The sequence below is a fragment of the Lichenostomus cassidix genome, chromosome 27, assembly GCF_008360975.1.
Source record: "Lichenostomus cassidix isolate B80296 chromosome 27, HeHo_3.0, whole genome shotgun sequence".
NCBI lineage: Eukaryota > Metazoa > Chordata > Aves > Passeriformes > Meliphagidae > Lichenostomus > Lichenostomus cassidix.
Window position 1 is genome coordinate 1,589,656 of NC_139507.1, and position 27,890 is coordinate 1,617,545.

General features: G+C 48.0%; 1 protein-coding gene across 2 annotated transcripts in view; it reads left to right on the top strand.

Moving 5' to 3' along the window:
* NSF (N-ethylmaleimide sensitive factor, vesicle fusing ATPase) overlaps window positions 1–27,890 on the top strand; it is a 72,918-nt gene that overhangs the window by 21,040 nt on the left and 23,988 nt on the right. For both annotated transcript variants that reach the window (XM_085040002.1, XM_085040001.1), the window contains exons 4-12: window positions 1,657–1,696; window positions 5,478–5,644; window positions 6,879–6,986; window positions 7,590–7,665; window positions 12,156–12,311; window positions 23,739–23,938; window positions 25,709–25,874; window positions 26,383–26,457; window positions 27,543–27,730. In XM_085040002.1, coding sequence (XP_084896128.1) covers window positions 1,657–1,696; window positions 5,478–5,644; window positions 6,879–6,986; window positions 7,590–7,665; window positions 12,156–12,311; window positions 23,739–23,938; window positions 25,709–25,874; window positions 26,383–26,457; window positions 27,543–27,730 — 1,176 coding nt within the window. The remainder of the gene's footprint in view (window positions 1–1,656; window positions 1,697–5,477; window positions 5,645–6,878; window positions 6,987–7,589; window positions 7,666–12,155; window positions 12,312–23,738; window positions 23,939–25,708; window positions 25,875–26,382; window positions 26,458–27,542; window positions 27,731–27,890) is intronic.

A 27,890-nucleotide genomic window follows, 5' to 3' on the forward strand; every position in this document is an offset into this window, starting at 1 on the left:
ACCTTCAATATTCCCTGGAATGGGGCTCTCCCACCTCCCTGGGCAGCCTGTGCCAGTGTTTTACCACTTCCACCGTATGAAATGTCTGAATTCACCCTCCTTTAATTTGAAACAATCTTCCCTTTTTCCTATTGCTACAGTTCCTACTAAAAAGTCTGGCCTCAGGTTTAAGCACCCTTTAGGTATCAAACAGCCTCAATGAGATCCCTCTGCAGCCTTTTCCAGGCTGAACAGCTTCCATTCCCTCAGCCTGTTCCCACAACAGAGCTATTCCAGCCCTCTGAGCATTGGGGTTTCCTGATGCTGGGTTTTAATTCCCAGTATTTCCCAACTTGCATAGTTGCCTCACACCAATGTGTGTTTGCTGTGCATGTTCAGGGATGATGATGTCTGGGTCTGAGGCCTCCAGAACATCTGTTTGTTGTACATTCACTAGTCATGTAAAGTTCTTGACCACCTTTACTCTGTGATAATCTTGACTCTTAACTCTTAACACCAAAAGCTGTGACAAATTTTGTATCCTGAGAGTCTAAAAGATGAATTGCTGCAGAGTGATGACAAACCTTTAGCAGAAACCAGCCAACTGAACAAGGAGGTTGAGCTGTATCTCTTGCCCCAGAGAAGATCCTGACCAGTCTTACCCCAGAGGGTGCTGGCACTGCCCAGGCTCCCCAGGGAATGGGCACAGCCTGAGGCTGCCAGAGTGTTTGCACAATGCTGCCAGGGATGGCCAGGGTGGGATTGTTGGGGTGTCTGTGCAGGGCTGGGGTTGGACTGGATGATCCTGTGGGTTCCTTCCAGCTCAGGATATTCTGTGGATATTGGAGAGGGTGTAAAGGGGGAAATGTTTGCTTTGTAAGCAAGGTCATTGTATTCCTTCTCCCAGACAAAAAGGCAAATACAAATAACCATAAAGTACAGCGTTTCAGATGGGAGCTCCCCAGAGCTGTGTGCAATGACACCTACAGGTGTCTGTGGCTGGTGCCTCTATTTGATATCTGAGGGGCTGTGAACACACAGCAGCCAATCTGTAACACAGCAGCAGCCACTGGCAAAATCTCATGTTTGCAATCATCCAGCCAGAACTGCTGAAATTGTAAAAGTTATAGATTTTTCCTGCCACATGATTTTGTGAACCATTTCCCACTTTGGCAGTTCTGTGCAGCACAAATCTTTCTAAAGGAATTTGTAGGGACCTAAAGGATTTGAACAGTTTCATTCTTACTGGTTCCCTTGGCTCAGGTAATATTGTACCTTAGAGCCATTAGAACAAGCTTTTAAAATGCTCATGGGGTGTGTAACAGCCATTCTGGCACCTGTGGAGTGCTCAGAACCTGGGGTCTGGTAGGAAATGAGCAGAAGGACAAAAAGCCTGTCCAGCAGCACAACTTCTGCCTCCAGGATGGTGGGGAGACAGTAACCTGAAGGACACTGGGCAGAACAAGCTCCTGAGGTCACAAGATGGAATTGTTTAAAGAGATTATTCAATGTTTTTAGATTGTTTTCTGTTAATTTGGAGGTCTTTGGGATATTCCATTCTGCCCCTTTTTTTCTGCTGCTGAAGGGGATGCTGCTCCCTCTGAGTGAGGAGGCTGCCTTTGAGAGGGCAGGTGTTCTGCAGGACAGGAGTTCTGACATTCTTGATTTGTTTTCCAGAGAAAATGGGCCGGCCTTTCCATCGGACAGGAGATCGATGGTGAGTCAGTCAGCACAGTGACTGTGATGTGTTTATAAAAGCTGCATTCTTGTTTCCATCCTGAACTGAATCTGAATGAGGAAATCTCAGCTCTGCAGGCTTTCTCCAGGTGATGTGAGACCCTTGTTAGTGAAGGAGCTGCTCTGCTCTCTGCAGCCTTTCTGCATTTAGTGTTTTCCAGACCTGGAGGGCTGCTCTGGCAGTTTCTCCAGACACCTGCTGGTACCTCAGTGTGGCTCCCTGTGGGCTATCAGTGTCCACATGCAGATATGAACATTGAACATGTCCTGGATAACCTATTCTGGGTCTCTAGAGAACACTTACTGATAGAGGTCAGCTCTTGTCCTTGGGGAATTTCTTGGTATCAGCATTGGAGTGAAGGGGATGTTTCAGTGCCAGGAGGAGCAGCAGCATGTCCTGCAGTGCTGAGCTTTGGGAGCAGCACTGATGTTTGCACCAACAACTGACCAGAACATTCTGCAGCAAGATGAGGGGCCAGGGATGCCATTGTTCAAACTAAAAATTTGTATCCCAGTTCCAAGCCTTCCTCAAGCCTCCCCAAGCCCTGGCCCGTTGGAAGGAGACTGATTAGCTCTGTCTGTTGTCACTTAATGCTGTCACTATTCCCTCTGCTTTGGGATGGTTGGATCAGTGTCAGGTGCAGGTGCAGCTGTTGAACCTGTCTGTAGCTGCTGGCATACTGACCAGACTGCTGGCAATAGCTTGTTACTGAAGGGTCTCCCAGTCCTTTGCTACAGGAGGTCAAGGTAATGGATTATGTTTGTTCTTTGAGGCATCAGGAGTCACCTCTGTGCTCCTGGGAAGGGCAGCTCATCCTGTGCTTTGCTGGGATCCTGCTCTGGTGCTTGGCTGGCTCGTGGTGCTGCACTGCAGCACACTGTTATTGGGCTGCTGCTTTGCCCCTGGAATTACCTGCAGTGATTCCAGGGAATTCCTTCCTTTGGGATTGTGAGCAGAGCTGGTGGCTGCATCCTGTGTCAGAGTGAGGAGGACTGAGCCTGAGGAGTGCTGCAGCTGTGGGTGTGAGGTGCTCTGAAGGAAGCTCACTCCTGGCTGTTGGTTTTCCCAGCTCCTGTGGTCTCAGCACGGATCAGGACTCGGCTGTGAAGTCTGATGTGTTTGTAGGAACAGGCTGCAGTGGGTGTCTCTGCCTCTCTGCACAACTGGGTGTCTCACAGACCTGGCTGGAAAGGCAGGATTTTAACTGGAGAAAAGCAGGCTAAGGGCTAACTTTCCTGCTCCCTACAGTGATCTGGGAGGAGCTTGGTCTCTCCTCTCAGGGAACAAGGGACAGGATAAAAGGCCTCAAGTTGTGCCAGAGGAGGTGTCAGTGGGATGTTAAGGGAAATTTCTTCATAGAAAAGGCTGTAAAGGCTGTGAACAGGAAGCCCAGGGCAGTGGTGGAGTCACCATCCCTGAAAATGTTTGAAGAAGTGGTGCATGTGGCATTTGAGGACATGGTTTAGTGGTAGTGGTGCTGGGTTGATGGTTGGACTTGGTGATCTTAGAGCCTTTTTCCAGCCTTGATGGTTCTGTTAATCTGTGATTTTTTTGCCAGCTGGTTTTGTTTTAACTGAAGAATGACCTATAATGAGGAGAGACCCATAAATTAATTTATTTCTCACCCTTGTTTGACTGCTGATCATGTGCCAACTCACTTAGAGATGAATGCTTTTCAGTACTCAAGTCTTTTGGGGAAAGAAGCACCAATATTCTGTGTGCTCAGCTGTCAGAGCAGTTTGTGATGTCCTTGTCCTGGGCTTTGCTGTAAACCTTCCAGCTACGTGGGAGCCTGTGTTAACAAAAATAATGCAGTGATTCTGTGCAGAGTGACTAAATGTCATCTGACTCCCTGCTGGGTGGAAGGGATTTGTAAAGGCATTCTGCAGGTAGGGAGAAGTGTTCACAAACCCAGTGATTTACCAGGGCTCGTGCTTTGTCCTGCTCCCCTGATAATGTGGAAGCTGTGTTTTAAATGTCAGCTGCAAATGCAGCCCACGGCTCTGTGGAGTGGTGATGTGAGTCCTGCTGAGCCCCTGATGATACAGTAAAGGTTTTCCAGGTGTGTGGTTCTCCTGGTGGGAAGGCAGAGTGCCCTGAGTGGGTGTGGCTGTCCTGCCTTCTGTGCAGTTCAGCTGCAGCAGCTCCGTGTTGCCATTAGAGATGCACAGCTGGAGCCAGGGCTGTCTCAGGTGCTTTCCCATCCCAGGGAGGTCTCTGCTGCCTTCCCAGCCTCTCTGTGGGACATTGCAGGCTCTTGGAGCTGGTGCTGTACTCTGCTGACTGGGCTGCAGCCCTGTGCTGGGTGTTCCCCTCGGTCCTGGATGTGCAGCTGACACCTCAGGCCTGTGATGGGACCAAATCCAGGGACTGATATTCCTTCCAGAAGCTCTTGTTTGACAAAGCCCTGAGATTTGGCAAGAAAAAGGAAAGTGCCCAGAGGTGACCTGAAAGGTGAGAGGAGCTCTTGGGGTTTGCTTGCAGGACTGAAGGGATAACCCTGCTGCCATACCCTGTTGGAAAGAACTCGATGCAGAAGATCAGGAAGCAGTTTGGTGTTTCATCTTTATCCCTGTTTCCTGGAAGATCAGTCTTTGGCAGCTTATCCCAGGAAGGATGTTTGATGTGTGCTGTGTCTTCTGGTAACACCTTCAGCAAGAGACAGGCTCTCCTTGTTCCCTTCATGTGAACAAGTCCTGTATCAGACCATGCTGGAGCCTTGCTTTGCCATCACACCTTCCCAGCATCTGCAGGTTTATTCTGGAGCCATTCTGCAGCCAAGGGCTGGACAGGAAAACACAGATTGATTGAAGCACCTTTCCCACATTCCCCTCCTGCTGCTTCACCCTTAGCCATGGCTTCTGTGGCAGAGACTTTGTTCTCCAGATTCAAAGCAAGCCTTTAATGTTCCTAAGTGTTCTGGAGAGCCATTGACTTCTGCTGCAGCCTGGTTTGTGGGTTGCTGGGCCTGCCTGTTGGTGAGGTCCTGCCCATGCTGAGCAGTGTCCCTGCAGTTGTGGGCTGTGCTGCTCTTTCCTTTCCATCCTCTTCCCCTCTTTCCTTTCCATCCTGAGTGGCCTCTTGTTTCTGACATGCTGTACCTGTGGGATCAGGCTGACAATGACTGCAGTGCCTTCCCTGCCCCTTGGCTTTCTGTTCAGCTGATTCTGCATCACTGAAGGTAACCTGGGAATGTCAGGATAGGCCCAAGGACACCTCTGGGGTAAGGGCTGTTTCCTCTGTCAGGGATGAAGGACAATTGATGATGTGCTTTGTTTTGGGCTGACAGATTGCACTGCTGCACTTGAATGTGCAGGTAGTTCACTTTCTGCCTCATCTGGAGAAGACCTTGGCAACCTCTTGCCACAGAAAACCAGTGATGGCCTCTTGTCACTGTTTTTGGGCTTCCTGGAGATGTGTCCCAACCCCTGGGTGGAGATACAGCTGTGTGAGACCACAGCATGTCTGAATTTGCTTTCACTGTCCTCACCCCTCAAAGTTTGTGTGGTGTTTGAGCTGTTTGAAAGATTTATTAAGAGTTTTGAAAGCAATGCAGGGATTTTCAGTGGAAATTTAGCTGTATTTTTGACCTTGTAATAGAACATGGATGTAAGATAAATAAGGGTCTCTATCAGAAATAATATATTCAGTTTTACCAAGTGCTCATTCTCAAGGGAAGGACATGTATTGCCAAATGTATTTAATACATTGGGGGGATCTTGCTGTCCTGAAATGTTCTGTTTTTTGGTTTTTTTCACAGTTTCTTTGTACACTTTCGACAAGACCAAGCAGTGCATTGGCACCATGACCATCGAGATCGACTTCCTGCAGAAGAAGAACATCGACTCCAACCCCTATGACACAGACAAGATGGCTGCAGAGTTCATCCAGCAGTTCAACAGCCAGGCCTTCTCCGTGGGCCAGCAGGTGGGCTTTGAGGCTAAATTGGGCTAAAACCCCATGTTCAGGCTGGTGAGGGAGCATCAGGGTGCCAAGGGCTCTGCAAAGGCTGGGTGAGGAGCAGGAGTTGTTCCTTGTGTGAATGGTGTCTTTAGGAAAAGTCAAACCATTGAGACTTTCACTGGTTGGGCAGAGGGGTTTGGAATCTGCCCTGTCCTTACCTGAATCGGGGAGGAAAATCCCAAGGCTTGGGAGAGCTCAGGTCCCTCTGCATTAGATTTGAGCATGGCAACTCCTGGGATATTTTGGTAAGTCACTTTTGCCTTCTTCTCTATAAGATCAAAACAAACACCCAGGTTTAATTCATTCTCAGTGGCACCTCCCAAGGGCAGTGTATTTTATTGTTCTGGAGGTATCCAAGGCCAGGTTGGATGGGGTTTAGAGCAGCCTGGTCTAGTGGAAGGTGTGGAACTGGGTGAGCTTTAGGGTTCTTTCCAACTCAGACTGTTCTGGGATTCTATGATTATTTCTACTCTATGGAGTTAAGTAGCAAAACAGGGATGAAGTATTTTCCTTGGGGATCTTGGGAAGCTGATGTCCCTGTAACTGAGCCTGCTCAGCTCTGCAGCAGATGGGCTTCAGCCCCTGCAAAGCTCTCTGTGACAGCCTCTGCTTTGCCTTGTTCTCAAAACAGGTGGAGGGTGGTCTCTCATTGTATTTACAACTTGCCAGGTCTGAATCTTAAGCCAGCTGGAAATGCAAACTCAAGGAAAGGAATTGTGCAGACCCAGCTTGGTTTTCTGTGGGATGGACCCTACTTCTCATTACATTCACTCTGTCTCTCATTAGCACTATTCCTGAGGTGTCCTTGTCAAACTGAAATGCAAAAGATCTGAAAGTTTTGAGCTAAATTGTTCTCCATGACTAGCACCAATTATTGAAGTGAGAGGAAAATGTCATGAGATGATACAGAACACTGGGCTGGGGAGAAAAGGGGGGGAATAGATGCTTTTCTTGGAAGGAGAATTTTTCTTTGAGTTTCTCCAGCTGACTTCATGTTCTGCCACTTTTGATCTGTTACTCTTCCATCGGGGCAGGGAAAGCACATGGAAAGCATCCCAGAGCTTTACAAGGGAAAAACTCCATGGGAGTTGCTGGGTGGTAAACTTAATCTTCAGGCCTCTTTACCTTGAAATCTTGGAAGTCTTGTCAGAATCCTTTTTAGCTTTTTTTTAAATGAAATTTTTTTTCCTTTCCACAGCTTGTGTTCAGCTTTAATGACAAGCTTTTTGGGCTGTTGGTGAAGGACATGGAAGCCATGGACCCCAGCATTCTCAAAGGGGAGTCTGGAACAAGCAAAAAGCAGAAGGTGGGTTTCCAGGAATTCATTCTATTCCTTGGGGACTGCAGAGCTGCAAGTGCTGATCAGATCATGCTGCCAGGAGTAGTTGGGCTGACCTGCCTTTGGAGAAGTGACACATCTGGTTCCTCTGGCTGTGACTGCTGTGTCAGAGAAGAAAAAGAGCATCATTTGCAGTTCAGTGCAGTCTCCACTAAAGTGCAGAGCTGGGGAGGATACAAGGAATGGCTTTTGGACTTTAAGTACTAATTCTTGGAAACAGCCTCTCTTGAGCTTGTCTTCCAGATATGTCTAGTTTTGATTTTTCCTTCTGTAAAAAGGACATGATTTTTTCTCCTTTACTTGCTAGATCTTGCTGAAATAAAATAGTTGGGTTTAAACCAAAGCATTAACTTTTAAAAGCCAAATTTTTATACCTGGTGAATTTCTGCATTCCATGGTGTTTGTTTTAGAGGAGGTGTTGGTATTTCTCATTGTTCCCAATCACTTTTGAAGTGGAGCTTTTGCTCCTTTTTCCTGCCTTCTGAGATGTGTTTGGGGATACTAAAAGAGCAATCTGAAGCTGAGTCTGATAGTAATTAACATAATTATTTCTTTCCCTTCCCTTTGCAGATCGAGGTTGGTTTGGTTCTTGGGAACAGTCAGGTTGCCTTTGAGAAAGCTGAGAACTCCTCTCTCAATCTGATTGGTGAGTGCCTGCACCCAAACAGAGAAATAATGCCTGAAATCTGGGCTTTTCAGACCTTGAAGACTTTGTTGCCTCCAAGTTTTTTTTTTCTTCATTCCTAGGCCTAGATAAGCAAAGCCAAATGGACTAGTAGATCCAGCAGACTGGTCAAAATATTTTAACTCTAAACATCAAAACTGATGTTTTCAGGGACAGTAACAAGCCAACAGCTCTCCCATTAAATTTAGTTAAAAGAGAAGGGATTAGGAAATTGAGAGCTTTTTAAAATGTGTAAGCAGAGTGCCGAAGTGCTGCTCTAGGGAAGGCTATGGGAGCTGCAGAGCAGTACAGGGGGCACTGTGTGTGTAACTCCTTGCACGAGTTTATTAACACAGCTGGGAGCTTTGATTTAAAGAGACATTTTCTGAAACCTCAACAAAACAAATCTCTGTGTACAGTATCATGCTTGGCTATCAAAGAAATTGGGGAATTATTGGTGTGTCCTCTACACATTCCTTTAGAAAGAAACTGCTGTGGGGTTGGGCTGGATCTGGGCTGTTCCTTGGTTTCAATGGTGGGACCTGAACCCCAGAGTGGGCAGTGAGGCCTTTCCCTGCAGTGACTCTATGTACCCTGGGGCTGTGGTGAATTCCTGGGGAGCAGGGCCAGTGGTGGCTTCCTGGGGAACAGGGACACCTGCTGTTCCTCTGCTTCCCAGTGTTATGAGGTGGGTGACTTTCCAAGCACCAGATCCCTCCCTTGCTGGTGGTGTGTCTGTTCTTTCTGGCTGTGATTCAAGGCTGAACAGTTTGACTTTTCTTTTTTTTTATTTTTCTTCCCTCCTTTGTTGCTTCCTCCCAGAGTCTGTGAGTTAAGGAAACTCCTCCTTTTGCTGCTGCTCTTCCACAGATCAGGTGTGGCAGGGCAGGCTGCTGGGAGGGAGCTCAGGGAACCATGAGGTTTATTTTTACACATTTTTGAAGCACAGCTCTGCTTGGCTGTGAGTGTTCAGTGCTGTATTTGTTACAGGAATAAACCATCTGAGGGTAGCAGCCACTTAGGAAAGGAGAATTCAGCTCATCCAGCCCTGCAGGAGCTTGTGGCAGGGTGCAGCTGAGGTTTGATGCTGCCCTGAAGGGCCACATTCCCTCCAGTGTGGATCAAGGACTTTGTGTCCTGGAGCTGCTTCCTGTGCCACAGTCACTGCAGAAAAGTGGGAAGAGGGGAGGCTGTTGTGTAACCACACCTTGCACCTCATCAGAGCTTCAACCTGAGCTCAGCCTGTGCTGAAACCCCAACCCAGGTCTTAGGCTGGGCTGTAGATGGCTGTAATGAAGCATCTTAACGAGGATACAGCTGTTAATTGCACCACATGAAGGTTGCAGGGGCAGGGCAGGGAGTTCCCACCTGTGACTGTGGGATCACACTGTTCAGTGTTCAGGAGTGTTAAATAACTGTTCACTGGGTCACAGCAGGCAGGGACATTGCACCTGGATAATATTCAGAGCCATACAATGAGCTGTGATGTCCCTCCTGGCACCTGTGGGTGTGAGGGGTGGTGCTGTGGGAGAGCAGGTGGATTGGGAATGGAGACCCTTCCCCAGCATTGTTTCATTGTCTGCAGACAAGACCAAAGAGCTGCTTGTGCCTCGATTTACTTCTGTCAAATTGGTACTTCATTTAATCTCCTCATTGATCTGAGGCAGAGCTGCTTAATGTGCTTTGTTGGTCTCTGGGGAATTGTAAAGTTCTGAATAATTAAATTGTGACAGAGGAGATGAAAGTGAAGTGAGTGTCACTGAGCTCTGCCTTCAGTAAAGGGTCTGCATTGTTTCAGTAGAGAAGAATTGTAATAATTTTTTAAAAAGCCAGTTCTGTTTTTTCTGTTTAGCATAAAAATATGTTATGAAACCAATGGATGAGGTTTTAATCCAATCTGCAGAAATTTTACTGTGCTGAGGTGCAGCCAGAAGGGGGGAGTGTAGGCCAAGCTCTGTGGGAGCAGGAACAGCCCTGGCTGAGGGGTCTGGCCTAAAAGCTGGAGTGCAGCACTGGGATAATAAACACAGGGGAATTGTGGATTGGTCTCCCTGCAGGGCTGTAGGTGCTCTGTATCCCAAGTGCTGTTGGGCTGTCCCTGGCATGTTACACAGGGGAACATTCCTGTTTGTTTGTTTTGCTGCCCTTGGAATTGAAATATTGATTCCAGATGTGTTTAGACCAGGATTAAAGAGTCTGGTTCAGCTGACACAGAGCTGCTGTTTGCTGTGCTTCCTGGACTCTTGGTGCTCATTCATTATCTGGCTCAACATGAAGTACCTCTAGGAGAGCTTGTGGAACAGAGCAGCAAAATGCACACTTGTTGTTTGCCAGGATTGGATATTGGGAAGGAATCCTTCCCTGTGAGGATGAGGAAGCACAGGGTGCCCAGAGAAGCTGTGGCTGCCTGTGGATCCCTGGAAGTGTCCAAGGCCAGGTTGGACAGGGCTTGGAGCAGCCTGGGATAGTGGAAGGTGTCCCTGCCATGGCAGGGGTGGCACTGGATGGGATTTAAGGTCCCTTCCAACCCAAAGCAACCTGTGGCTCTGTGTTCTCTGTGAGTCTGGGATGTTCTAGGTTGGAATTGGCCCCCATTGGGGGATCCATTAAGGGCCGACCCTTACAGCACTGTGTAAGTCTAAGAAATCATCTCACTTCTGCAGGAGTTAAGGATAATTGTCAGTGTCTTTGCTTTCTCTCTGGCTTGTCAGATCTCTGAGTGTTTCCCTGGTAGCTGAGGATGCTGAAAGCCATGTGGAAGGTCGATCTTACAGATAAAAGTGTCAGTACTTGTTTATAGACACCTTGAATAAACCTAAGGTGAGACTACATGGACTTGCCAGCATCCTTCCAGGAGCATTTGTCCTTGTTTTCTGCTTCCTGAATGCCCTGAGTACTTCCAGGCTCATCTGCAGAGGGAGTGAGTGAGGAACTCTGTGAGGCTGCAATGTCAGTGGCTTGTCAGCAGCAGGGAAAGGAGGTGGGTAAAGGGCTGCAAACAGTGCTCAGGGGTCTGGCTGCACTTGGAGGGGGCTGGAAGGGGTTGTGGAACAGACAGTGAACTGTGGTGGTTTGCCAGGACTGGCCTTTGCTTGTCCACATTGTAAAAGAATTGTTTTGTGTAACTTTGCTGCAAATTGCTCCAGTATCTGGGGACTAAGAGTGGTGAGTGTGCTGTTCCTTTCCAAAGGATTCTGGGGAAGGTCTGGAGAGGTGCAGATCTTTGAACCTGAGGTCTGTACAGAAGAAATCAACAGAATCTGTAATAAAGCATTAAATTAGAGAATACCTTTTTAAAGATGATACCCTGGGAAGGGCTAGCCTGTCCTGTGTAAGGGCAGTCCTGCCTCGTGATCCCACTGGAGTTCATTACAAGCATCAGAAAGCACAAGGGCTGACATGGGCTGATTGTTTGTCAAAGCTCCTCCAGCATAGTTCTTTGTCAAATTTTCTTAGAAAAGAATCAAAACAGAGATCTGTGAGAAAGAAGGTCCTTGTATGAGTCAGTGAGTGATGAAAAAGAAGGAGGAAATGGTTGATGTGAGTGGAGTGCAGTGGGAATCTCTGCTGGGCCTTTGCTGCTCATTGTAATTATTGAATAAACTGGGAAAAAGCTGGAGCAATGAGGTGCCCAAGCTGGCTCTGGCTGAGCTCTGTGGCTAAGGCAGGAAATGGCAGAGGAGATTCAACACAAAGAACTGTAAATGATGTGTGGGAGGAAGAGCTCTCCTGACCTCAGTCAAACTGATGGCTGTGGTGGGCCCAGATCCTGGCTAGGATCAGGGGAATGCTGGACCCATCTCATGCAGCCTGGGCCCTGTTGTGAGGAATTGTTAAACCTGGCTGTTCAGAATGATCACATATTGCTGATAGAGGGGTATGAACAAAGCAGAGCATCATTCTGTGCCTGTATTGAAGGTACAACCAAACTACAGCACTTGCAGGTCCATCTGCCCGTCAGAGGCTGTGGCAGGAAGAGAGCAGACTGAGGGAGGAACAGGAGTTCCAGTGTGGAGCTGCTGCTGCTCAGGGAAGAGCAGGTGGGGACTGGAAAAAGCAGTACTGAGGAGGATGCAGGACAAGCCTATTGTCATTCCAGGTGGCCTGGAAAGGAATGGATACTGGTTCTGGCAGCAGCCACGTGAGCTGGGTGCTGAGGTTATGTGGGTCCAGGGGCACCTGGGTGGATTTGTGGCAAAGAAATCTACTGTAGATCCTTCAATACATGGGAGCAGCACCTGGCTGGAGAAAGCCCTGAACTGGGCAGTTGAAAGGCTGGGAAAATAATTTACTAAGCTGGGTCTCTGGTGTCCTGTCCTTGTGTCCTTGTCACAATGTGTCCCTCTGGCCAACACCTGAAACTGAGCACGGAGTTCATGGGGTGGGATCTGACCTGCAGAGCTGTTCTGGTGTCTGTGTGTGCTGGAGTTCTGCTGGGCTGTGTGTTTGAAGCCATTCCTTGGGTTTTGCAGGTAAATCAAAGACCAAGGAGAACCGGCAGTCAATCATCAACCCAGACTGGAATTTTGAGAAGATGGGCATTGGAGGCCTGGACAAAGAATTCTCTGATATCTTCCGAAGAGCTTTTGCTTCTCGAGTTTTCCCACCTGAAATTGTGGAGCAAATGGGTGAGTATAGCCTGGAGAGCTGTGGCTGGGGCACAGGGCAGGCCTGCCCTGGTATGTGAGGGCTGGGCACAGCTGGCACCCTTGGGATTCCGTAACATGGCAGTTTCTGAAGGATCCAACAGACCAACAGAGCAACCTCTGCCTCTGGTGCTCCCAAATGCATTTTGGGCTCTTGTTACTTGGCTGGGGAGGGGGGAAAAACCCACCATGAGCACTCAGCTCTGCACATGGAATGTCTGAAGGAATGGGACATGTGGTTTAACTGGATACTGTTCTGGTGGAACTGAAATTGGGGCTCTGAGCAGCCTGGTCTGGTGGGAAGTGTCCTTGCTCATGGCAGGGGGTTGGAATGAGATGAGCTTGAAGGTCTCTTCCAAGCCAAACCATTCCATGATCCTGGGAAACACTCGCTCCTTGAATGCTGCATTTATCCATAGCAGTGACACTGCTCCTCTTGCTGACTGCCTGGCTATGATGTGTCCATACAGCTCAGAGGAAATTCTGTCCCAATGCTCCTGCCATAACCTCTGTTACATCCCAGTTTTCCTGGCAGCTACACCATGAGCTCTGTCCTCTCCAGCCTGAGCCCAGTAATCCCAGTAATCCCAGCATGGGCTGTGAGTTCTGCTGGTCAGGTTTGAAATGATGGGGAGGATGCACAGGCCGTGGCACATCCTGGAGTCTGTGAAATAAAAGCACAGATTCTAAATATAACTTCTCTTTTTGGGTTGAGGGAAGGAAAGGCAGTCCTAGTACTTGGTAAACATGTGCTGGCAGGCAGATAAATGGTGCAGGGTTTAATTTTTAGTAAGCAGTGTGCAGCTGCAGGTGTCTGATTCTGTCACAGAACGTGGCTGGGGATGTTCTGGCTGCTCCTTGTTCTCGGAATATAATCTCTGTGGGTTCCTATTTGAACTTGGAATCCACAGCTTTATAATTTCTGTGTATGTTTATGTTTCTGATCCACCTTCCCTCTCCCCACAAATGAAGCAATCAAGATTTTGATTACAAAACAGATTTCCATCAGGAGATACATCCTGTTTGTGCGGGGGTGTGTGAGCGTGTTCGCTTCCAGTGCCTGTGGAATTGATGCAAAGTAAACTTCCCTGTGATGTGCCTTCAATCCTTTCTTGGGGATTTGGGCACGTATGGAGGAGCTCTGGAGAAACCCCAGGGCTCAGTCCAGCTAGTGCCTGATTCTCTCTCTCCTGCCTTTTAATTCCTATTGATCTGAGAGCTGAAGCCTTTGTGGAGATGATCTTGGGTCTCTTGGGTTTTGTGGCTGTGAGTGAGATACAACTTCTCTGCTTCTGCTTGTGAACATAAAATGCTTAAATTTGTTAAATATTTAACTGCTCTGCAGAGAGAAGAAATAAGAGAAATGGTGCTGGCTGTGGAAAGAACAGCATTTACCCAGAGGCACTGGTGTCCTGCTCAGCACTGCTGCTGACAGCCAGCCTCCTGTACTTGAAATATTTTTACCTTTTGAAGCAACTATTGTGTGTATTCATGAAATCTTCCCATGGAGACAGGCTGGGAGGGCTGGGACTGTTCAGCCTGGAGAAGAGAAGGCTCTTGCAAGATCTTAGAGCCCTTTCCAGTGCCTAAAGGGGGCTTATAAAACAGAGGAGAGGGATTTTTTTACATGGACAGATAATGATAGGACAAGAATGGAAATGGTTTTAAACTAAAAGAGGAGAGATTTGTGTTACATATTAGGAAGAAATTCTTCCCTGTGTGGTTAGTGAGGCCCTGGCACAGGTTCCCCAGAGAAGCTGTGGCTGCCCCTGGATCCCTGGAAGTGTCCAAGGCCAGGTTGGACAGGGCTTGGAGCAGCCTGGGACAGTGGAAGGTGTCCCTGTCCATGGCAGGGGTGGAACTGGATGATCTGCAAGGTCCTTTCCAATCCAAATCATTCCACGATTCTCTGATTCTGTGGCTGCAGTACAAAGTCCTTCACTGTGACTGCATGTGAAGGTAATAGATAATTGGTGTTGGTTGATCAAGGAAGACAAACATTCTGTGAAGGACCATTGGTATTTGGATTACCCTGGGCCATGAATTTAAGGTGTGTCCCATTAAATTATATTAAATACAAATACCCTTACTGTGCGTGTTTACATCCAGACTGCACAAAGAGACATTTTTCAGGGAAGAAGTTGGAATGGGAGCTGAGCTCCCGAGCTCTGATTAACCCCAGGGCTAAAGAGCTTATCTGAAATTTGAAAAAAAACCCCAACAACTTTCTGACATTCATTTTCTTTGCCTTCGTTATAACTTGCTCTTAACTATATTTCAGATCTGAAATGTCAGTGTGACAGCTGTTCACCTTTGTGAATAATTTATTGGGAAAGGAAAAGAAGGAATTTGCTCGCTCCCTGGTGCAGCAGTGCTCACCCAGTTGTGTTCTCTGCCCAGTGCTCCCAGACTGCAGCTTCCATGCCAAACGCAATAAATATTTCTGTCCAGAGCTGCACAGAGGCTCTATAGACCCTTCCAGCATTACTTGCAATTTGTGTGTGGTTTATCTAACTTCCAAGGAATGTTCTGGGTTTGGAGCACATAAATCAATGTTAGTTAGCCATATCATCCAAGGGGGAAAGTACTGCTCTGATGGTAGAAGCTTTGGTTTATCCAAGAGCAGAAATGTTAGCTCAGCCCCAGCTGGGCACTCACCCTGCCTAGGCTCCCTCCTGGCCTGGAAGGGGGACTTTGCTTTTCCCATCCATGCATCACCCAGCCCTGCTGTGGTGGCTTTGGGCTTGCATGGCTCTGTAGGGAGCTAATACAGCTGGAAGAAAAACAGTGCTATTAATAAAAACAGTTTATAGGGTTAGTATTCAGCTAGATCAGCTCCCTGGTTGGAGTGATGTGACACAGAATCACAGTCTACTTTGGGTGGCAAGGGACCTTAAAGGCCATCGAGTGCCACCCCTGCCACGGCAGGGACACCTTCCATTATCCCAGGCTGCTCCAAGCCCCATCCAACCTGGCCTTGGACACTTCCAGGGATCCAGGGGCAGCCACAGCTTCTCTGGGCACCCTGTGCCAGGGTTCACCATCACAGGGAAGATTAACTGATGCTTGACTCCTGATAGTCTTGTGGCTGCCAAATGGAATTAAATCCTTACCTGGATGATGCTTGAGGAGGATCTCTGGGAACATTAGGGTGCCTCACTCACAGGAGTGACACTTCTGAGGAAGGAACTTCACACCTGGGGCACTGGTGGAAGGAGATAGCAGTTGTGTTCTCCCAGAGCACAGCCCTTCAAAGCCCTGTTTCCAGGGAATCCTCCTCCTTTTCAAGCCCTTTCAGGATGTCTGTGCCATGCAGCTCATAGTAAAGCTGTGTCACTCTGTGGTGAAGGGACTCTGGCTTTGGTTACTCTGCTGCAGTTCAAAGCATCCTCTTGCTCCAGCTAAAGCTTCTCTGTTTATTTGATAAATGTTATGTTTTCTTCCCATCCGTGGTAAATGCTGGTTTTTCTGCTGAAAGTTTAAATCCAGCTCATTCAGCGGCTTGTGCTCTTGCCTAGAACAGTGTTCTCTCTTGGTTTTTTTTTCCCCTTTCCCCCTGACTCCAACAGGTATTTAGCCACTTGGAACAATGTTTTTGATATTTGGTGCCTGGAGCTGTAACTTGCAACAAAACTGTAAAGTCTTTCTCAGACCTGAAAAGAAAACAGTTGTACTGACCTTCTTTTCCTTACTTAAGAACACTCTGGTGTCCCCAAGCTTTGAAACAGAGTCTTGACTTGCAGCTGACTCGTGTGGCACTTTAATTGTTATAGAGGCCTCAAAAAGCAAATTCTGCAGGTGCATGTTGTTATGGTTTAATAACAGGTATAGAAGTGTTTGGTGTTGGAGGTCAAGTTCCTTCTAAGAGACTGAAATGGAACCCAAGTTCCCCATCCCCTCCTGCTACCACAAATAAGCTAAATCAGACTTTTGGAAGGTGGTTTCTGTTTCCTGGGAACCATCTTAACCTGTGCTCTTGACCCGCCCTCTTGGGATCAGCTGGACCCTTAGCTGGGTTTTGAAGTGCAGCTCACGATGGAGAAATGAAGTCTCAACAGAACACAAGGGGAACATTGAAATGAGCAGACACTCGGATTATTTTCTTCCTTAGATTCTGTCTGAAGTAGAGGTTTGTCTGTTAAGCTGCCTTAAAAATTAATGTAGTAATGTTCTCAAAGTACTCAGTACCATAAGAGAAGAATAATGATGGAAAGGTTCTCATCCAGCTATTCTGAAAATAGGGTAATTTTAATGAAGGATCAGTGTCAGGCAGGGCTAACCCTGACTGGGGTGCTGGGAATGCCAGGCCCTGCATGTCCCAGTGCTGGCTGCTCTCAGCCTTTGCATCCAGCCTGCTCCTGTCTCTCCAGCACTCTCCAGGCCAGGTCTGGGATTCTGAGGTCATTCCTCTTAACCTCTACATCACCCATCATTGTTTCTCCTCCCCTGGCCTCCCTTCCCTGCTCAGCACTGTGATGCCCAGCCCAGGGCATGGATTCATTCTGGATCAGCTGGCAGGTTCTGGCTGTGCCTGCTGTCTGGGCTGGTTAGAATCCTCACTGGGATGGTTTTTTTTTTTTTTGTTTTGCAACATGCGGTTCATTATTCCTCCCCAATTTAGAAACTTGTGCATCAGGTTACACAGATTTCAGATGAATTTAATCCTGCCTGTCAGTGTGTTTGTAGCTCTTGGCTTTGCAGTGTGCAGATTTAATTGGAGCATTCTGTTCTGTTCCATCTCCCAGGCACCACATGCCACTAAATTCAGGATGGATCATTTCTTGCTGTGCTTTAAAGTTTGTGGGGTTTAATCTACTCTTCATCCACCTCTGACTTCAGTCAGCCTGTGCTTTCCTGCATGTCTAGGAGGATGTCTAACACCTATTTATATCTTTAGGAAAGTCTAAATGTCCCTCTCTTGCTTTCTGTGTTTCCTCAAACCCTCTCTGTGGGATCCCCACCTTTTCTCAGACTGGTCTAATAAAGTTATTCTGGCTACCTCTTGTATCCTTCTTTTCTTCTAGCTGCTTCAAAAGACATTTTCCAGAATTTTCCAGCAAGCAGGTTAGTGCTAGGTCTGCACCACACAATCAGAAAACGGCTGAGGTTGAAAGGGATTTCTCAATTTAGTCCAACCCCATGGCTCCCTCCCTTTTCCCTTTATAACATCAGGGATGACATTCACCATCTTCCCCCTGGTTTCTCACCCACCCTGTTCAGGTTCTCCCTGACTTTGAGCTGATTTCACCCACTCTGAGTTCCCTTGGGTGAAGTTCATGTCCAAACGATCTGCCAGTATCCAACACTTGTGGGCTCTTGTGTCTCTTGTTCTTTTTCTGCTTCTGTTTTCTGCTCCTGCCTGTTTGTCACTTTTATTAATATCAGCTGTCACATAAAATGTCAAGTCTTCACTGGTGTAAAAAAGTATATAACAGCTTGAACTCAGCATTTGCTGTTGTCAACTGTTCTTGTTTGCTGAGAATGGACCAGTGCTTTCCTGGTCTTTCCTCATCATGAGGTTTAACATGAATTGCTCTGCTCACCCTGAGGCACCTGGATCCAGAGCCAGCCAAGCTGAGTCTGGCACTGACCTCTTCCTGCACTCATCTAAGGCCTCTGTGCCCTTCCTTTGGGGAGGACAGTGAAGAAGTCCCTGACATCTGTCCTTTCTCTCCCCTTTTTAGAAGCAGAGATTGACTTAGACCACCTAGGCATCCCAGGGATGGAGGAGGAAGTGAAGGAGCTGATAATGTGATCCAAGGGCATGTGGTGCTGGAGAAGTAGTGGAGGGAACACTTGTAGGAGCAGCAGGTCTGAACTCCCAGGAAAAGGAGTCACAGGCACCTTCTGTGGAGTTCTGTGCTGTGGGATTTGTTCCTGAGGGCCTTGGGACAGGAGGTGTTGGAATGAGTGAACTGAAGGCTGTGTTGCCATTAGGGGCTGATGGTTAAAATCATGGAATCATTTAGGCTGGAAAAGACCCTCAAGATCTCAAGTCTGGCTGCTAATCCAGCAGCCACGAGAGCTGTGGGAGCTGGCTGCTGTCATGGGGAGGCTGCACTCAGTCCTCTTTGAAAGGTTCTTGCAACCAGATGTTCTTAAGGGCCAGAAGAAAGCAAGAGCCACTTCCATCTCTGAGAAGAGCAGGCAGGAGAAGCCAGGAGCTGCAGGTCTGTCCACCTCAGACTCTGGGAAGGTGGTGCAGCAACTGATTGTGGGGACAAATGAAGGGAGAGAAGGTGATCATGGGTGGTGAGCATGGGTGTGTGAAGGAGAAGTTGTGTTTAACCCATCCTGCCATGGAATGCCTGGCGTGGGCTGAGGGCACAGCAAGGGCTGCTGATCTCCAGTGCATTAGGGCTCCCAGTAGGTGGATCTGATCTGTTACTGGCATCCAGGCAGGATGGGACTGTGAACATCCTGGCTGTGCTCAGCAATCCCCCTGGCTTCCCACAGAACCTGCACTGGAATTAGGGATGTTTCTGCAGCTCTGTTAAGAGACATTTACTCTTTGCTACTGTGCTGACTTCCCTTAGTGCTTGGTCTTGTTTGTTTATACTCTTACCAAAATCCCTTTTCCTGAGTGGCTTGATTCTGTTTGTGTAGCCAAAGGCATTCTGTTGGAAGCATCTCTCAAGTTGATTTATTTTCCTTTCTAGCACATTCCCTCAGAAATGGATAAATGCCCCTGTCATAAATCCCATTATTGCCTCCTGATAGATGTGTGCACTGAGCTCCTCAGAGCCGACAGGATGTGGTGAGGAATCCACTTCCAAAGGTCCATAGAGAACTTTACTTTGTTTCTCTTTCCAGTGGCAAAGGATTTGATAAATCAAAACTCTGGCCATTGAGAAAATCAAAATTCTGGTTCAGGTGCAGCCCTTTCCCTGCCCCAGCTTGGAATTCAAAGCAGAACCCAGTTCCTTCAGTCTTGCTCTGTGTTGGATTGTCAATCCCTTGAGAAGATTAGCGGGAGGCTGGAGTAACTCTGGGCTTGCAGCAGGAGAGGAGAGGGAAATTCCACCCAGCTCTACTTTTAGGGAAATTTTGCCTGTGTGGCAGGTGAAGTCTGGGAACCCTGAACTTCCTGTAACCTGCCCCAAGATGAATGTGCAGAGATAAACATCTCCCTGCTCTGCTGGGGCTTTACCATCCATTCAGGTTCCTGGTGGTGCATCTGAGTGAGTGATCCAATCACACCAGAATGCTTTGATTTTAATTAAAAGGGGAATTACACTCCCAAGGAGAAAATCCCTGTTATACTAAATCAGTTCTTCTGATCTCTCAAATAACTTGAAGAGGGAGAATTGAACAAATAAACTTTATCTTGTCTTTGGGCAGGTGATGTTCTGGGTCAAAACAGAGTTTGACTTCCCTTGGTAACACCAGTAACTCTCCCATTCTCACCAGTTTTTATGAATTTTCTCTCATATTTTTTCCCCATACTCGTATGTTTGAGTGCCTGTTAATGTCCCTATTCAGCCTCTTAACTGTCATTGAATGGCATAATTTAAGGATCAGGTTACAGCAGTGACCTTTGTTTTGGAGCCCTAATGATGAGCTGAACTGGCTGGAGATGTCTGCACTGCTGTAATTTGTGTTTAGAAAGATTCTCATAATAGTATTGACATTTGGGCCACGTTGGTGAAATCAGCAGAGGGGAGATAAACTTAATCAAAATTCCTGTGTGGTGCAGAGGATCCCACTGTGATTTGAGAGGTAACATTTGTGATTTGTCATCACCTGTCTATTTTAATAAAGTCCTGCTTGTGCTTAAAACTTTGATTGTAGCCAGGTGAACGTGGCTGTAAAGGGAAATGTCTGCTGGAGTCACTTGTGGCGATTTTATTGGAAGAGAAACTGATTGCTTTGGGTTCAGGAGAGTTCTGCCTCAATGCTCTCAATGTTGCCCCTTTAGTGGCAACCAAGTCTTGCAGCTGGTGGTCAGTGATGGCCTCAGGGAGGGGAAGCTCGGATTGTCCAGCATGGCTGAGCTCCTCTGGGTGAGGCTTGGGAATTGTCTCAGGGAACCTGCTGGGCACAGAGCTGGGATTTCTCTGAGGAAGACTCCAGGACCTGAGGGAATAGCTGGAGCTGTGCTAGGGAATTTGGGATGGAGATCGGGGAAAGGTTCTTCCTCCAGAGGGCACTGAGGCTCCCCAGGGAATGGGCACAGCCTGAGGCTGCCAGAGCTCCAGGAGGGTTTGGACAGCACTGCCAGGGATGCCCAGGGTGGGACTGTTGGGGTGTCTGTGCAGTGCCAGGGGTGGGACTGGATGATCTTTGTGGGTTCCTTCCAGCTCAGAGTATTCTAGGATTCCTTTCCTTTTCTCTTTCCCTTTTCCCCTTGAACACGAGGAGGGTGAACATCTAGGAGGTTTCTAAGCTGATTTGTTCAGGCCAGTTTGTCTTACACTCCAAGCACTCCCAGTGTCACTGTGGGAGATGAGATTTTGGGTGTGGAGTGTCACAGGCTGAGCCCTCTGCTGTGGCTGAGGCAGCTCATGCAGAAGGGAATGTTCAGGCTTTTCAAGAAGTTCACATTTTCTGGGCTGTAGAAGAGAAGCTTCTGGGGGATGTGGCTCAGTTGTACTCCTTCTAGGAGAGAGATTGGGAATTGCAAAAATCCCAGAGTCATTGGGATTCAAGGCTGGAAAAACCCTCCAAGACCACGGAGTCCAAGCTGTGCCTGGTCCCCCCTTGTCCCCAGCCCAGAGCACTCAGTGCCACATCCAGACATTTCTCGGACACCTGCAGGGATGGGAACTCCAAACCTCCCTGGGCAGCCCCTGCCAAGACCTGAGCACCCTTTCCATGGAGAAATTCCTGCTGCTGTCCAACCTGAACCTCCCCTGGCCCAGCCTGAGGCTGTTCCCTCTCCTCCTGTCCCTGCTCCCTGGGAGCACAGCCTGTCCCCTCCTGTCAGGAGTTTTGCAGAGCCACAAGGTCCCCCTGAGCCTCCTTTGCTCCAGGCTGAGCCCTCCCAGCTCCCTCAGACACTTCTCATAGGACCTAGAAGAAAAATAGAAGCGTAAACCAGGCTCAGGCTGTTGGTGTTTGTGTTGTGAACACCCAGGGCAGTACCAGAGCCCTGGCCTCCCAGAGCCCATTGATGGTCTTGTGCAGCCCTTTGGTGGCCTCAGGTAGCCCTTTGGTGGCCTCAGGTAGCCCTTTGGTGGCCTCAGGTAGCCCTTTGGTGCCTCAGGTAGCCCTTTGATGGCCTCAGATAGCCCTTTGGTGGCCTTCTGTAGCCCTTTGGTGGCCTTCTGTAGCCCTTTGGTGGCCTGGTGCTGGAGGCCAGGAGCTGCTGGAGCATCGCTGTGCTGGGATTTCCCTGCAGAGATCACTCATCAGCACCATCCTGCCTGGTGCTGTTTGGTTACAGAGAAGATCATGTTCCTGCACGGAAACAATGCCCTGGTGACAGGGATTTGACAGGAAGAGCTTTTAATTTATCTGTGCCTCACTCCCTCCCTGTGAAATTTGTCTTCCCTGACAGTTTATATTTATGCTTTTGACTCGCAGATGCCTCCATGCTGACTCATGGGTTCTTAGCCACAGCTCTTGATTTCTGTAGTACATTTTTCATCTGCAGAGAAGCCCAGTAGGATCTCTCAGCTTTATTGCTGTGCTTATCCAGTGCTGCTCTCCGAGGTTTGGGAGGGATGAGCTGCTCCTCATGGCAGTGTCCTCCTGGAGCTTCATTGCAGTGAATGAACAGCCAGAGAGAGAGAGGGAGCAGAGCCTGTGGGGTCACAGGAATTAAGTTGTATTGAGCAGTTATTCAGATTGAAATCAATTCTTTATTGCCATAACAATCATCAGTAAATGAAATCACAGCAGAGAATGGGGAAGGTGATAAGTTTGTCCTTTCCAGGCAGAATTGCCCTGAGCTGTGAGGGGCTGTGAGGGCTCTGTGGGATGGGGTGAGGTTACCATGGAGCTGAGACAAGCCAGAAAGCAGGAGAGAAGTCATCCTATGGGGGTGACAGACAACTCCACCTGCCAAGCTCCTTAAGCTTGGCAGAAACTGCGCTCAGGTCCCCTCAGTCTGAGCCTGGGGCCATCAGTTTGCTGCTTTTTTTTGTTTTTGCTGTTAATGTGCATCCGAAGCACTGCAGGACTCTTTTTGGGTGGGTCACATTCTTAAAGAAGTCAAACTGCAAGAATGGAGTGAAAAATAAATGCCTTTTCATAGATTCATGAAAAAATGGAAAAAACCCTCTAAGGTTGAGTCCAACTATTCCTCCAACTCTCCTGAGACCACCACTAATCCCTGTCCCCTCTCTGCTTCTCTGAGGCTTTCCCTGAGCCTGGTGCTGAGTGTTTAACACTTGGTGCTGATACATGAGCTCAGCTCTCCCGTTCCAGGGTTTTCCAACACCAAATTCCAGGACAAAGGTTTAGTTTTGGTGCAATTCCTTTTCTTTCTGCCCAGCTCTGCCAGCCCTGTTAAAGGAGCAAAACAAACCTGGTTGTGGACAGGGGCTGATCCTTTGATCTCTCTCTGCACAGTGTGAGGTAGAGAATGGAAAGTTCAGCCATAAGGATATCTGGAGACAGAACATTGATAAAATATGTGTGAGGCTCACAAGCTGTGTATCCACAATTCCATGAATCCTTCAGGGAAACTCCTCTTGTTCCCAGCTGGAGTCTCTCCCAGGAGCTGTGAGCACACCTGGGACACATGGCTGTCACTGACTGGGGTGTGTCCAGCCTCAGCTTGCAGCAGTTGTATCCTCATTCCCTACAGGACAGGATTTAAATTCTCACTCACAATGTCCAAAGTCCTGTTATTTCAACAAATAAGAATATTTCAGCTCTTTCTAATTACAGGTCAAAGATTTTGGAATGATGGTTCTTGGCAAGTTTTTTTCACTTTTCTCACTATTTATTCTATGAATTTACAACCAGAACTGGATTTGGGATATGGGACTGACCAAAGTCCAGTATAGGAGTAAAAAATCTGGTGTTATCACACGATATTCCTCATTTTCTCTTTCACGAATCAGATGAGTGTGTCTGCTCTGTCTCTGCCTTGCTTGGTGTTCAGGATGTAAAACAGAGTATCTGCAGCCCCTCTCTCCCTGGGGATGAGCAGCATCCCTAGGACTCCTCCTGGTGAGAATTATGTTATTTCCACCTTTCCCAAGGGATCCCTGGTGCTGTCTATTCCTAAGCAGGAGTTACCACAGCATGGCTGATGGATGGAGAGCACTTGTGCTGTTCAGGAGTTGCTTTTCCTTGGCACATCACTGCAATGACACTGATCCAATCTGTGCTTGAATTTCTCTGACAGAGACACTGAGCAGAGCTCAGGCCCACCTCTGCCAGCTCCCTGCAGAAGTGGCTCCCCCAGCGTCCCCTGGCTGTTCCCACCCTCTCTGAGCCTCTTCCCTCTCCTTGCAGGCTGCAAGCACGTGAAGGGCATCCTGCTCTATGGCCCCCCGGGCTGCGGGAAAACCCTGATGGCTCGGCAGATCGGCAAGATGCTCAATGCCAGGGAGCCAAAGGTGGTCAACGGGCCTGAAATCCTCAACAAATACGTGGGAGAGTCTGAGGCCAACATCAGGAAGCTGTTTGCTGATGCAGAGGAGGAGCAGAGGAGGGTAAGGAACCATGGGGATGGTGGGAATGTCACGGGAGAGAGAGACCGGAAAGGGTTTGGAATCTGAAAATTACTGCTTGCATTAAAGGCAGAGTCACTGCTTGGCTTGGGGTTATGGTTATTCCTGGTGAATTGTGGAATATTGGTGTTGTACAGCCTCACACACTGCCAATTGTGAAAACAGTCTTGGAGCCTGGAGAGGCAGCTGGGCTCCAGCCAGCTCTGCAGACAGGGACAGTGTGCTAGAATTCCATGCAGTTATTTAGGAGTAATACAGCAGTGCCCACCCTGCTTGCTTTGGGTCATGTGTTGTCACCTGCTCCAAAAATCCTTAAAACTCAGAGTGTACAAATTTCCCTCTGTTGTTTTTTGGTTTTTTTGGTTTTTTGTGGGAGAGACATAATTGATCTGTTTGGGTTTTCTTACTAAATTAAGCTGACACATAACATAGGAGGAATTCCAAATAAGCTTTCAGGATTTCAGGTTTTGGGGTTGCAGACATATTAGTATGGTATAGTCCTTGAAATGCTATAATCTATACATGGTTAATTTTTCTCAGCAGAAAACTAATGGATGAGAATAATGTCTTGAAACTAGAGAGCTTTGAAACTGAAAGTGAAGATAAATGTTTTGCTTTTTCCAGGGTTGTTTTTTATCCATTACTTTAGCTGGCTATCAAAACCCCAATCTTTAGTTTCAAGGTGTAAATACTTATTTCATATGTGATATAATAATTTTTCTCTGCTGTGGATCACTTCATCCTGATAGATTTTCTGGTGAAGAAAATCAATGTCAGGCTAGTCACAGTTAAATACAAGGAAGTCTTTTCAGAAGTCGTTAGCAAAGGTTCCTTTAATTTTATTCAGCTTGCAAGATGCAGATTTTGGTGATAGCTTGAAACAATTTCATTTCTTCAGCGAAAGGTTTATTACTGTGGTAACAGAGAGCCACATGAGCAGTCTCCTGCTCCCTGGTGGTTGCAGGATCTCTGGGAGCTGCTTTCCCTTGGCAATAACACACCTGTTAAAATAGACTCGATATTGGCCGCAGGGGCTGAGCCTGATGACAGCTGGGAGATTAAAAAGGTCTCCAAAAGGTTGGCATTGTGCTGCTTGTGTCTGGGGCAGATTGCCAGGGCCAGCACATTCACCCAGTGATAACATGGTCTGCACTGGCCACAAAAGATGTTTTAGACGTGGAATTTGAAGGGAAAAAGCTTCATAATGCAGTCACAAAAAGTATCCTGTTCTCTTCCCAGCTGCAACTGCCTCACCCCTGAGTGAACCTGGAAATGGCAGTTCTGGGTCTGACTGGCACAGAGAACTTAAAAATATTAACAAAAAAGCTGCTCTGGCAAGCTGTGTATTTACTAACTTCAGTCCAGCCTGGGGTATTCCCACACTGGTGCATCCTTCCCTCCACAGACATGCCTTGTTCCCTGTCTCCTGGAGAGCTTTCCCAGGTACTGAGTGCAGGGAACCTTTGAGCTGCCTGTTCCAGCTTTGGCCTCTGCTTTGCTTGCTCAGCCTTGTGCTCTTCCTTGAAACCAGCGTAGCTGCTAAGTCCTGAGTTTGGGCAGAGCCCACCAAAGCCCTGGTTTGGGGATGACCAGGATATTACCCTGGAAAGGGGTGAGATACACACATACTGAGCACACAGGAGTATCAGTGTTGTGTCTGTGTGGCTGAACTTGGTGGGAGCTCACTGCTGATTTTGGATTGCTCTCGGCAGTCAGGCTGGTGACATTCCTCACATGTCCTCTCTCCCACAGCTTGGAGCCAACAGTGGGGTGCACATCATCATTTTTGATGAGATTGATGCCATCTGCAAGCAGAGAGGCAGCATGGCTGGCAGCACTGGTGTGCATGACACTGTGGTGAACCAGCTGCTCTCCAAAATCGATGGTGTGGAGCAGCTCAACAACATCCTGGTCATTGGTAGGTGCCTTGCCTTGCTCTGTCCTGGGGGCTGGGTGAGTTCTGCTGGTGTTTTCCTCGCTGCAGGTCAGCTGAGGTGCCATTCCATAGGGAATGGCTGCTGTTGGAGCAGCACCAGCAGGAGGTGTAAAGGGAGATGCTGCTGTGATTGGCAGATATTGCTGTTTTTGGCAATGTCCTTCTTCAGTTTTTGATAAGGAGGGTTGCATGGTTTAGGAAAACCTGCAGGGACTGATGGAATTGGTGGATCAGCCTGTGGGGCAGCTGCAGCTGTGCTGTTGTCCTGCTGCAGAGGCCCTGCAGGTGCACCACAAGCACAGCTTTGCTCCCTGTTGCCCTGGCTCTCCCTCAGGGCATGACTTCCCCAACATCCCAGAAGATGAGTGTATTCTGTCTGTTTTCTTGGGACTCTTTGAGTATCTCCCTAGCTGTGTGGGCTGTAGCAGGGGCTGGAAACTCACTCAGTGAGCTTAGATAGCACTTGCTGTGTTTTTAACTTTGACTTTAGGAATGACCAACAGACCTGACCTGATTGATGAGGCCTTGCTGAGGCCAGGGAGGCTGGAGGTGAAGATGGAGATTGGTAAGTAGATCCCAATTCCTAAACTCCATGAACCTACAAAGCAAATGCAGATTATAATGTGAACAACCACCAGGATGGCTCAGGTGCTGAACTTCATGCAGCTCCCTCCAGAATATAAATTATATCAGACCAATAAAATACCACTTTGAATTTTCCTACTGATAAACCTGATCTCAGTTCCTGTCCAGCAGTGGGCAGGGATGGGCAGGCAGGACCCTGAATCTCTTGTGTGAATGAAAGAAGGCAGATAATGGCACCAGGCTGTTCCTGGGTGGAAATTGCAGCTAGGGCAAGCAAGAGCAGTGGGTGAACTAAGAATGGGCCAAGAGCTCTGTTTGCCATTTCATCTGGCAGCTGGAGAAGCAGCTGCCTGTCAGTGACTGGAAAGAAGCCTCTGTAACTGTGCCCATCTGCCTCACCCCAGTGCAGGGTAAATCAGGCACTCAGGGATAAAGGAGCAGAACAGACTTTATCAGGGTCTCTAGTGACAAGACAAGGAGCAGTGACTTTTAATGGACAGAAGGCAGGGTCAGATGGGATATGAGGGACAAATCTGTTATGGAAGGTATGGTGAGGCCCTGGCACAGAGTGCCCAGAGAAGCTGTGGCTGCCCCTGGATCCCTGGAAGTGTCCAAGGCCAGGCTGGACAGGGCTTGGAGCAGCCTGGGACAGTGGAAGGTGCCCATGGCATCAGGTGGGACAGGATGGGCTTTAAGGTCTTTTAACCCAAACTATGCCATAATAATTTCAAGGTGGGAGCTGGATTGAGAGATGCTAGGGGTCTGACTGGATTGCCATTGTGTAATGGGAATTCATGGTGTGGAAATCTGAGAGCAACCAACTTGGAGAAACCCTGAGGAAAGAAACTCAACCTTGTGCTTTCCACTCTGGTTTGGTGGTGACATTACTCAATTTGCCTGTTAATGTAATTGAATGTTCTCAATGCAAAGCAATATCAAATACTCTCCTTGTATGTGCAAACTCGTGGTGAGAAGGTGCCTTTGGAGGAAGGGATGCTGAGGGGAGGGCAGGGTGATTTGCAGGGCTGTGCTGAGGGATTGGCTCTGTTCTGTTCCCCACCCCAGGGCTGCCAGATGAGAAGGGTCGATACCAGATCCTGCACATCCACACAGTGAGGATGAGGGAGCACCAGCTGCTGGCTGAGGATGTGGACATTGCAGAGCTGGCAGTGGAGACCAAAAACTTCAGTGGTGCTGAGCTGGAAGGTTTGGTTCGAGCTGCTCAATCCACTGCCATGAACAGACACATCAAGGTCAGTCCTGTCATCTCCCAGTGGGGCAAAAAGGGGAAAATAACGTTTGGAATCTTGGATGTTTATTTGCAAGTGGGAAATGGCATGTCAGTGTATCTTAGATGATGTACCTCAGAGACGAAATTCACGTGCTTCTCCTTCATTCTGAATTCCCTCTTCC